Consider the following 11,955-nt stretch of genomic DNA (forward strand, 5'->3'; position numbering starts at 1 on the left):
CACCAATCTTTATTTTTACCATATATTACTTTCAGCAGTTGGAAGTGCTTAAGAAATTTCTCATTCCAGAAAAAGATCGAACTACTTTCCTATGGGTGTACAGCAACCCTGAAAAACTGGAGAACATTGGTAAAGAATATGCTGTAGAGGAATAAACCGTTTAAGTTTATTGTAGCAAAACAGGAATCTGGCGAGACCTTAATGATTAACAAGATTTATTTGTTTCGAAGCTTTGCACAAACCTTATAGCCCACTTCAACGTTATCCAGTATGCAGATGTAGGACCTGTTGAACAATAGGTGGATTTGTGGTCTTTTAATATACTAAAATACTGATTCTGTGAAATTGGGCAGATCATGAGAGGGAGGGCAGGAAGGGTTACATCAGTGCTTAGTTCTCGTGGCTCCTTCTTACATGCCCAGGGTAATGCCCATCGCCACTTGGGGTCCGGTAGGAATTCTCCCCACGCCAGTTCGGCTAGAGATCCTGACGGTGTTTTGCTATTTTCTAGGAATGGAGCAGGGGTCACTGGAGGTTTTTTGGGGGGAGGTAGGTGTACAGGGGGTTGGACTAGATGACCCTGGAGGTCCCTTCTATCCCTATGTTTCTATGAAAATGTCCATGGCTTAAGATAGCTGGGGAACGTAAATCTGGTCCATGCTTGAACACAGGCAGCTGCCGTATGTGGACGAGTCAAGCCATTAGGGCAGTATTGCCTATTCTGACAAGCAGGACCTCTCCAGGGCCTCAGGTCAAGATCTTCGACACCTACAGCTTGATCCTCCTGAAGAAGATGCCAAGGACCGAACCAGAGGCCTTCTGAAAGCAAAACAGATGCTCTGTCACTAAGCCACAGCCCTCCGTGCTTTTGCCTACATTTGTCTACTCTTTGGCTGGATATGCCAAGCTGCTAGACCTGATTAAATGGCTAGTTGGCACGGCTTAAGTTCTGTTCTAGTACAAAGCAATAGATGAGCACATGGTGTGAGTCTAACTCAGCCCCGGTGCTATGCGAGACTCATGAGTAAGGCTCACTGAACTCATCAGGACTTAATTCTGAGCAGCCAGGGAAGGGTTGCAAAGGTGCCATTGTTTTTAAAAGTATGTGACTTTAAAGGCTAACATTTTAAAAGCTTACTTAAGTTTGCATTTTTACACACTATTGAAGCCTCCATAAGCTTCTCTCTCTCTCTCTCTCTCTCTCTCTTTGAAAAAAATGCTTTTGTGGAGGGGATAAGGTAAAAAAAAAACTTTTTTTTCCCTTCTGGGGTCCCTTCCCATGGAGAAGTTACTTTCAAGTCAGTGAAAGTCCTTGGCCCATGATTAAAAGTCTTTGCCAATTAGCCCTCAACAGCTCCCATTCAAACCCCCCTTCCTCTCCCGTTCAAGACAAGTAGGACACTAATAAGGCCTCGATAAAAGGGCAAAAGGCACCGAGACAGCCAAAAAAGGGATTAATGAATCTCCTTGGTTTACTCGTCTTTCTAACAGCTGAACTGTTACATCTATTGATGCTCTTCAAAAGGGCCCGCTCAGAACCCCGCAGGCTCCAGCGGGCATCTTCAAACCACAGTGAACGGGAGGGAAAGAGTGTGTGTCCCCCCCCCCCCCCGCCGGGGTCACGCCAAAACCAACAAAGGCCTACCAATCAGGTAATGAAACATCAACTAGGCTTCCCCCCACCCCAACACCTTCTCGCTCTCTCCCCCCACCATCCAAACCCCCAGCAGGCTGACAAGGGGCAAATTCAGGTTGGGCCTGTGCAATGAAGATCTTGTCAAGGTCTTCTCTTGAAGGACTTGGGTGACTGGCGTGTCACTCAAAAAGCTCCCCCCCCCCGGCACCCCTTCCTGAAGCCCTCCACGGCTTACGACGTCACAAAAGGACACTCCAAAACAGATGCCTACATGGCATCCTGTAGCACTTTTTAAAAGAGAATTAGGGGTTTTAATTATGGCCGTGGTCTGAAAAGGAGCCTGGTCGGGTCTGTAGGAGGCCTTTGATCGAGGGCCTTCGCTAACACAATGGCGCGGAACTCTGGCTGCTCCTTGTAAGGGGAAAAGGGGGCGCTTTTCTCTCTCTCCCTCTGAATAGCTCACCAGTGATCTTTGAATGCAGGCAAGCTCCGTACCCTCCCTCTTCATTAAGCAGACATTTCTATACAGGGGCCCATGTAGCACTCAGGAGTCTAGGAGCTACACAATTGGAGGGGGGGGGGAGAGAATCTCTACAGACTCTGGGCTCCTACTTAGGAAGTGCTGAAGGACTCCGAGTGACTTAATTCATTAAAACAGGTTGCTATTAATTAACTGTCATAATCGAAGAAAGAGCCATTATTTGCATTTCTCAACGGCGTTCCCTTTCGTTCGCGCTCAGAAAAGATTCTTGTAACCAAAAAAAAATTTTTTTTTTGAATTTTTTTAAGGGGGGAAGAATGAAAAGAGAAAGAGGTGGGGAGGGGGAGAACCAAAGCCACCTCCCCTCGAATTCTCCTTTTCAGAACGAGGGCAGCAGGAGCCGCAGCTAATTACAAGGACCAGATCACTAAAGAGAACAAACCGGGAGGTGAAAACACAAATAGGAAAGTAATTAGGAAAATGCAAAATGGTGTTTACTTGGCAACCGGTTTGTGCAACTGAGACGAATGGAACTGTGCAGGCCGCCCTCCACTCCTTTGATAAACTTCACAAGGCCAGAGCTCCGAGAGGGCTACCAAAATTAAACTCCTACCCGTTGGCACCTTCAGCCATCTCTTGTTTCACCCAGTGGCTCCAAAGGGTTCAGTTTAGCCCAAGCCGTTCCTAAAGGAATCAGCAGGCCTCAGGCTGAAAGCAGCGGATGATGAAAAACTTCACTGTGCCCACGTTGGGTGATTTTCAGCTGCAATTATGAAACAGGATTTGCTTTTCTGAATGAACTTGCGTCCTGTCATGTCAAAAGACTCAGGTTTCATTCTCATGCACGTGTGCGCGCACACACAGAGTATTGCTTAAGAAGCACTTATCGCCATGTTATGTGTTTGCCACATATTGCGGTTTCACCCTCATTCAAGAAAAGCCAGGTTATTTATTAGGAATGCTCACAAAATTCTCCGTCCCAATTTCATCCTGTCTTGTTGGCCCAGTTGTATCAATCTCTTTGCTCTCTCCCAATTTTTTTTAATTTCAAATTTTGTGCAGATGGGATGTTTGACAAACCCTCTGGTTCTTTCAGTTTATTTGCATCACATTTCCCCCACCTCACCGCAGGTTACCAATGCACACCAGTGCATGAGCATGCTGCTGAAAACACACTGCACCAAAAAAGAACCTTGCTGCAAAAACACAACTGAAAAGCACTGCAAAGCAGAAACGTGTGGCAACAGATGAAAGAGCCCCCAAAGCAATGTTAACATGATGTGCTTGTGTGCCCTGATGAAATATGGTGCACAAAAAGAGGAATCTTGATGTGATGGCGCACAAAAGAACTTAGGCGTATCAATAACATGGAAGGGGAAAGACCTTGCAGACGAAGGAGTGATGAGCCCTTTGTACCGTTTCCAGAATTCCATTTTGGAACTTTTCTGTGTACAATTTAAAGACAGGGTTGAGCAGAACAAATGAGGAATGGGAGAAATCCAATCACATCAAACAGACTTCTATGCACTCCATCTTCTTCAGCGCCTCTCTGTTCTGACCAACAGTGGCTTTCCAGGGCCTCATGCAGAGAAAGATCTTTATTCCCAACCTGCCTCGTGACTAATGGGGGGGGGGGGGCGCGACGCGATGTGTGCTGCCGAAGCGGTATGTGCTCGCTTCGGCAGCACGTATACTGAAATTGGAATGATACAGAGATTAGCATGGCCCCTGCGCATTGCAACTAATTGGGACAGAACCTAGGATCTTTGGCATGGAATGCATGTATGCCACAGCTGAGCTATGGTTCCTCACCTAGACCGCACCTTAAAGACCAACTAGATTTCCAGGGTACGAGCTGAGAGAGTCAGAGCTCCCTTGGTCAGATACCTTTGCCTCTGATGAAGGGAGCTCTGACTTTCGAAAGCTCATACCCTGGAAATCTAGTTGGTCTTTAAGGTGTAACTAGACCCAAATATTGCTCTTCTGCTACAGACCAACACAGCTGCTCACCTGAAACTATCATCCAGACTGGTTCTCCATCAGAGGAAATGCTTTCAGAACCTCATACGTTTCTGTCTCTCATTCTTCCATTGACATATCCCAGTTGGTCTGCCAAAGTGATTCCTCATCTCCATCAAGCGCAAATACAACACAAAAGTTGCAAGCCAGAAAAACCTTCCCCGTTTAGATACAAGCTGTGATGGATCAGGCAGGGTATATATTTTGTAAAATAAATGTTAAAATAGATCAACATACGGCCGCTGGTACCCAAAAGTGATACGTAAGGCTTACTCGAGGATCAGTATAGTAGTTAATTATGTAAAGGACTGAGAAGTTTTCTGGAACTCAGCCAGCATTCTTTTCATCACAGCTAGTGCCCAAACAGTCAGGAATAAGGAACGAAGGGGATGTAGCTCAGTGGAAGAGCCTCTGCTTTCCGTGCAGAAGGTTCCAGGTTCAATCCCTGCCATCTCCAATTAAAAAGACCAAGCAGTAGCTGATGTGAAAGACCTCTGGAGAGCAGCTGCCAGTCGGTATGGACAATGGACCAAGGGTCTGGTTCAGGATAGGATAGATTTGTGAACTGGCGCCTTCCTTGTTGCGATGAGACACATCTAGTCGCTCCATCACTGCTGGATAGGAGAAGTTGCCATGCCAAGTCAGACCACGGGCCCATCTTGTTCAATTCCGCCTGCTCTGACTGGTACACAGACCACAGACAGAAGCTGTTCCTATCTGGGATCCTTCAACGGAAGAAGCCAGGGGTTAAGCCTGGGATTTGCTTGCCTGCAGAACAGAAGCTCCACCAAGCTTAGGATCCTCCCTGTAGAAGACCCCTGAACAGTGCAGTTGGCCTCAGACATGGGCTTGGGTGTGCGTGCAACCTCATTCACAACCCCCATGCTCAGCGGTAGCCAAGACGGGGCTCAGAGTTCCTTCCTCTCCCGAGTTTTAAAAGTTGGGGTGTTGCCCTCAAGGTAATGACTTTGCCTGACCTCTGAGCCTTGTTACGGCATCACCCACTGCCTTGTTTTCACTTCCCTGCCTCGGGAAAGGAACGCACATGAGACTGCCTTATCCCTTTTGGTCTATCGTGGCCAGTATAGTCTACTCATACTGGTAGCGCCTCTCCAGGGTCTCAGGCTGAGCTCTTTCACCCAATCCCTTAAACTGGAGATGCCAGGATTTGGATCCGGGACCTTCTGCAGGTGAAGATGCTCTGCCACTGAGCCACAGCCCTTCCCCAGTCCTGTCTCATGGACTCGTTGTAGGACCGGTGTCAGCACGGGTAGGAGAGCTACATCGCTACGGCTCGTGACACAGAAAGTTCAAATGAGTCAAAGGCATTTTTGGACTGACTGCACAGGTAATTTGTCTCCTGATCCACCCTTCAGGGAACTAAAAGCAGCACACATGGTTCTTCGCGTATTATGCCCACAACCACCCTGTGAGGTAGGTTAGGATAACAGTGACTGTCCCAAAGCCAACCGGTGTGCTTCATGGCCGAGTAGGGATTTGAACCAGAATCGCCCAGGTCCTAGCCTGATACTCTAACCACTCTTCCACACTAGTTCTCCACTTATTCAACAAACTTTTCCTGTGCAGAAACGCAAACGCAGATGTGGACTATCAAACACAAATTTCAGCATCTGAATTTTCGGTAGGAGCGACGACAGCCTTACCAGGGGAAATAACTCTCCCCCAAAATAATAGAACTTGAGGGCATCTGACAAAACCGACAGGCAGTAAATTCAGGAGAGACAAAAGGAAACGCCTCTTCACGCAACGAGCGATTAAAATGTGGAATTCGCTGCCAGAGAATGTAGCGATGGCCGGAGGCAGACACAGCTTTAAAAGAGGGTTAGACGGATTCACGGAGGAGAGGTTTGTTGGGGGCTTCGAGCCACGCTGACTGTGGGGACACTAACTGTGGCCTGGGCTGATCTTGGGGCCGAGAGGGTTGGAATCCATAGGAGGCTGGAGACGGGGCATCCCTCCCTGTGTCCATGCCGGCAAGAAGTCCACAGAACCAAAAGGTGCAAATAATGCCAACATTTATTATGTTGCTACAGCAAGCATTGGTCAGTTGCCTCACTGGCCTGCCCACGTGTCCTAATCTTCTTCCTCCCTACTTGGCCACCCCCAACTCCAGTGTATCACCTCCTTTAATGCCCATGCCAACCAATGGCCCCTACCTACTCCAGCCAGGCGTCTCCAGCCCTCCCTGGTTAGCACGGTGCCTAAGGCAGCCAGCCAACTCTGCCAAGAAGTAGCTGCTCTGGGTGTGACCCGCCCAAACAGGCATTCTGGTGAGCCTTTTACTTCCCAGCTCCCCTTGAAGGATGCCCAAGTAGGTTGCCCCAGGGCCAGGGACGTGCTCTTCCCAGTCCCAGGAAAATCCCAGCCCTGACCAGATTCAGTGACGGTCACTAAAGAGAGCCTCCTCATTCAAAGGCAGTCAACCTCTGAATCCCAGGGCCAGGAGGCAACATGGTGGAAGTCCCTGGCCTCTACGTTCTGGGGCTGGCCCTGCAGGGCAACTGGTTGGCCACAGTGTGAGACAGGAGGCTGGTCTAGATGGCCCACTGGTCTGACCCGGCAGGGCTCTTATCTTCTTACATCCATTAAAAAAGGACACCAAAGGCAATCTGTGCATCCTAACTCTTGAAGTCCAGCTTTGAGACTGTCCGATTTGGTTTTCATCTTCCTTTGCATTCTTGACCTAAAAGGCTTTTTCAAGAGTGGATCACATCCGGCCAACTCCACGTCACGCCTCCTGAATCTCAACGTACGGCACGTCAGTTTGGTGCGTTCTGCCTCCCGAGTCCTCTCTTCCTTTTTCTCAGTTCCCGAAGTTCTTCCTTGAGGTGCTTTACGGCTTCTACAATGCGGCCCTGCTGGGGATCGTCGGCAGCCTTCTCGACATAAAGGCCGAAATGTTTGATGGTTTCCGACAGCAAAACTTCCGGATCCTCCCTTTCTGGGAGAAGGCGCAGCATCCTCTCGCATGCGATTGCGTAATTTTTATGCCAGTTCACGGGGTGCGTTTCGTACGCACTTATGATTTCCTTGTACAGCTGCAAACGACAGAAAAGGATTCATTCAGAGACGTTTGCAAAAGTTTTAAGAGACAACAAAAACAAAAGGAGCAACTTGAATGCTTGACCCACCAAATAACTGTAATGTAAGTCACTGTTCAAAAAGGGGGAAAAAACGTGGATCAATATTGCAATATGCTACGAGATTACAGCAGGTGAAGCCTCTGACAGCGATAGGTTGAACTGCTCTGATGTCAGAGATGGGCAATGATGAGGGGCCATAGAAAGAGGAGGGGATGAAGCAGGCCTAGAAAACACTGAGGCTGAACAGAATATAGAGGATACAGGAAAGGATGGAGAAGGAGGAAGAAGGTCAATGAGGAGAGAGAAGAGGAACTTGAGAATTGAGAGTACGAGAGAGGGGAAGTTGCGCATTTGATTTGAAATAACCAAACGGCTGCCAGTACTAGAGTTGAAAATACTTTTCAAACAATATCAGACTGGCATCAAAATCTACCACACTTTGTATTCCTCCCTCTTCTCCGCATACAAGTAAGTGGGTACGAGATCAAATCAAGCCTGAATTCTCCCTAGAAGCTAAAATGACAAAACTGAGGCTATTGTACTTTGGTCACATCACGAGAAGACAAGATTCTCTGGAAGTCAATACTGCTAGAAAAAGTGGTAGGAAAAGGGGAAGACCTAAAACGAGATGGTTTGACTCAATAAAAGAAGCCACGTCCTCATGTTTGCAGGATCTGAGCAAGTCTGTTAATGATAGGAAGTTCTGAAGGTCTCTCATTCATAGGGCCAGCATAGGTTGGAGGCAACTTGACGGCATGTAACACACACACACACATGATCTGGGAGCCATGACAGGCCACAAAGCAAGGCAGAGGCCTGCATGGTTGAGGTTCAGCCATTCTGATGTGGGCCACAGGTCTTGTGTTTGTTAGCAAAGAGGGAGTGCTTAGAAGGGTCGCTCGGCTCAGGGTCCCTTGGCTCAGCTTTTCTTTAATGGCACACAAAGAAACAAAGGGAAACAAAGCAGACACCCCGAGACACGTCAAAGGCCAAAAGATGCATGGCAAATCTGTTAATGGTATCACAGACGCACTTTCTCGGTTTGTTTTCGATGCAGCCGATATTATGATCTTCTGGAGTATAATGCAAAAACTCCAGTGCTACCGGGGAGGGAAGCAAAGCAGAAAGTGCCGGAAGCAAAGGAATATTTGCAGGTTACCCCGCACAAGAGATCTTTCAATTAAAGCTCCCCAAACTGCCCTTGCTTAGCATCTTCTCCAAGGAAGCTCAACCACACGTTCCTTCCTCGCTGCCTGAAGAAGCAGAGGAGAGGGAAGGGATTAAGCGGCAGGCAGCCAGAGTTGCGAGGGTGAGATGGGATGAAAGTGGAACCGGAAGACCTGAATGTGAACGGGGAGTTGGGGGGGGGGGTAGAAGCAGTCCTGTTTCATTCTCTTTTTTATTTTAGGTAAGCTGCCTTTGTGGGGGAGCTTGGGGACCAAAAAGAGGGGGGGAGGCTGTAAATTCAACAAACAGATAAATAAAACGGGATGGGTTAAGCCTGGGAATAAAATCACTTACACTGTAAGCCAACGTATAAAGTTCTGCTTTTACGTCCCCAGACATGGAAGGCGTTTCCGCAAGGCCAAACAGAAAGAAAGCCGTTTTCATCCTGGTTAGGTTAGAAAATATTTTTCCTTACAGCCATTCTGAGAATTATTTAAATACAAATTGTTGTCCAGCAAAGATGACTGCAAGGACATTTATATTCTACTCGAGAGCCAGTTTAATGTAGTGGTTAAGAGCGGCAGGACTCTAATCTGGAGAGCCAGGTTTAATACCCCACTCCTCCACTTGAAGCCAGCTGGGTGACCTTGGGTCAGTCACAGCTCTCTCAGAGCTCTCTCAGCCCCACCCACCTCACAGGGTGATTGTCGCAAGGACAATAATAACACACTTTGTAAACTGCTCTGGCCTTAAGTTGTCCTGAAGGGCGGTATATAAATTGAATATTGTTGTTGTTATTACCTTTATTCCACCAGGGAACTCAAGGCACCATGGTGTGGCATCTCAGCACTGGCTAGACCCAGACCAATTTGTCCACGTTTGTGTCTTGTCTTTCCTCTAAGCAGCTCAGGGCATCCCCCCCCATTTTATCCTCACAACATCCTTGTGAGGTAGAGCTTAAGCTGGCAAAGAGCAACTGGCCCAAGGCCACCCAGTAAGCTTCACAGCCCAGTGGGAACTTGAACCCAGGACTCTGACCCTCTAACCCACTATACAACGCTGCCTGTCAATCTGTTCAGAAGCAAGACTAGAGTCCCATAGCACCTTAAAAATTAACTAGATTCCCCAGGGTATAAGCTTTTGAGAGTTAAAAGCTCCTTTTATCAGACGTGGTCTGTTTAGTTTCTGCAAGGTTACCCTATCATTTGTCTTTCCACTGTAGCCTAGGAAGATGTATTTGCATAGCTAAATCCACCCACGTGCCATCTCCTCTCCAAAACTGGCCTGTGTCTGTGTGTGCGTGAGGGGGATGCTCACCTGGCTTGCCACATCTCTTCATTTGCTACAGCTTCCCATGTAGATGAATCAAACCTTTAAAAAGGAACAGGAGAGTTGAAATTCTGGACAAGACCAAAAAGTAAACCTATGTATCGTGTCCCCGGCTGTGAGCGGGGAAGGTCAGAGTTTAATTCGGTGCGGGGAACACAAGGTGAATGTATTCCCCAAGAACACAATAATTAAAATACTGCACTAAGGGGTCGAGGAAACCTCAATTCTGCACCCAATGAAAACGATGCCGATCAAACGGATTTGTATAGCCTTTTTTACTTTGCATAATTCATTCTGCAGTTTTTACCTCTGTATTTATTTTTATTTATTTCAAATTTGTATTTCGCCCTCCCCGTGAGCAGGCTCAGGGCGATAACAACATATTAAAATACAATTAAAAACTCATGTTCATTAAAAACAACACATTTAAAACAAGGTGGTAGACAGCCTTCACAGGGAGGGTTTTATACACCCCTTTTTTCCAGGCTGGCGGAGGCCCAGCCTCAGCCATACGCCTGGCGGAACAACTCTGTCTTGCAGGCCCGGCGAAAAGATAGTAAGTCCTGCCAGGCCCTGATTTCAGCAGACAGAGCATTCCACCAGGTGGGAGCCAGGACCGAACAGGCCCTGGCTCTAGTCGAGGTTAGGCGGGCCTCCCTGGGGCCAGGGACCACCAACAGCTGTTTGTCCCCTGATCGGAGTGTCCTCTGGGGAATATATGGGGAGAGACGGTCCCGTAGATACGCTGGTCCCAGTCCACACAGGGCCTTATAGGTCAATACCAGAACCTTGAATCTGATCTGGTACTCCACTGGCAACCAATGCAGTGCACAGTTTGTTTTGGCTTTCCTAGTCACCTAAGCAAGGAAATACACAAGCACAGAGCTGCCTGTCCACACACCTTTTAAGCTTATTTTTGCCAGCCCTAAGGTCTAGAAACATTGGGTCTTTCACATCTTTTAACATCTTTTTCTTTAGAAAGGCTATGCTCCCCCGACCCCGATCTGGTAAATAAAGAAAAACAAACAAACAAGGGTATGCAGTTTCATTAATTAGACTTGTATTTGTTGGGTTACTTTCTTGAGTCTCAACAAGAAAGGCAGACTATAAATGAAATAAACAGTTAAATAAGCGGAACGAATAAAGCAAAAAGGACCAAAAGCTTTACAGGTAGAGAGAATTAAACATCCCTGAAAAGCTTAATACCATTATCAGAAACTATCGAACAGGTCAACTTCAGACCCGGTATTTCTAGAAGCCGTAAATACGCGAGCATGGACATACGCGCGACTGATTTCCGACGAGTTCTACCGGATCCAATACCAGCACAAAGAGGACAGATTTTCCCACGAGCAGAACATGGAAGAGGGCTTTTCTGCCCACACGGCAAAAGACGTTCAAGCATCGTCTTTCCAGGGGTCAAAAGAAAATGCAGGGGAGAGAAATTCTGTATCCACCAGCACCTTCTGCTGGTGGTACATCCCGGTACTTAATATTTCGGCACTGCCAGCAGGCGGCATTCCCTCTTGCCTTTCTCATGACCCCGGGCACTTAGAAGAGCTACCTCTGGATGTGACAAAAGCACATTATTATTTTTTTCAAAAATTTATCGATCCTTTAAAACTTTTTTTTTTGTTTTGCTGAAAGTCACAAACATTTCCAAGCTGCAAATACCCCTTTGCCTCTCACCTCCCGTATTCCTCACTCCAATTGTAGAGATTTCGGGTACGGTCAGCCCACTCCACAGGGTCGAAGGCAGTGCCTGAAGGTACAAGCTTGTCACAGGCCCCCCAGGGCCAAAGAGAGTAGTCTTTCTTCCAGGTGGGGTCGCCTTCATGAAGTCCTATGCAGACAAACGCTTCTTTGCTGTGGAAAGCAAGCAAGGAAAAAGGCGAAGATGACGCACTGCCAGCTTCATTGACTGAAACAGACATGCTAGTTTCTGTGTCAATTTGCTCGAGGTTGTTTCCAAACAAAATTTTTATTTATGTCATTTATATTCCACCTTTCTCACTGAGACTCAAGGCGGATTACATAGTGTGAGATCCGGAGGAGTTAGCCGTGTTAGTCTGTAGTTGCAAAATCGAAACAGTCCAGTAGCACCTTTAAGACTAACCAACTTTACTGTAGCATAAGCTTTCGAGAAGCACAGCTTTTGAGAATCATGCATCTGACGAAGAGAGCTGTGATTCTCGAAAGCTTATGCTACAGTAAAGTTG

General features: G+C 47.3%; 1 protein-coding gene, 1 non-coding gene and 1 pseudogene across 2 annotated transcripts in view; 2 read left to right on the forward strand and 1 right to left on the reverse strand.

Annotated features, from left to right (window-relative positions):
• The first annotated feature begins 3,786 nt into the window (after positions 1–3,786).
• Positions 3,787–3,884, forward strand: LOC129325361 (U6 spliceosomal RNA; annotated as a pseudogene).
• Positions 3,885–4,521: 637 nt separating this feature from the next.
• TRNAG-UCC (transfer RNA glycine (anticodon UCC)) lies at positions 4,522–4,593 on the forward strand. Its single transcript has one exon. It is a non-coding gene; the product is annotated as a tRNA-Gly (tRNA).
• A 1,597-nt stretch (positions 4,594–6,190) lies between these two features.
• The window catches only part of TMEM260 (transmembrane protein 260), a 69,502-nt gene continuing 63,737 nt past the window's right edge, over positions 6,191–11,955 (reverse strand). The window contains exons 13-16 of the mRNA XM_054971834.1: positions 11,426–11,602; positions 9,725–9,778; positions 8,762–8,852; positions 6,191–7,195 (exon numbers count right to left, since the gene is read on the reverse strand). Of these exons, the coding sequence (XP_054827809.1) occupies positions 6,917–7,195; positions 8,762–8,852; positions 9,725–9,778; positions 11,426–11,602 (601 nt within the window). The 3' untranslated portion in view covers positions 6,191–6,916. The remainder of the gene's footprint in view (positions 7,196–8,761; positions 8,853–9,724; positions 9,779–11,425; positions 11,603–11,955) is intronic.

The sequence above is a fragment of the Eublepharis macularius genome, chromosome 2 (assembly GCF_028583425.1).
Source record: "Eublepharis macularius isolate TG4126 chromosome 2, MPM_Emac_v1.0, whole genome shotgun sequence".
In the NCBI taxonomy this organism is placed as follows: domain Eukaryota; kingdom Metazoa; phylum Chordata; class Lepidosauria; order Squamata; family Eublepharidae; genus Eublepharis; species Eublepharis macularius.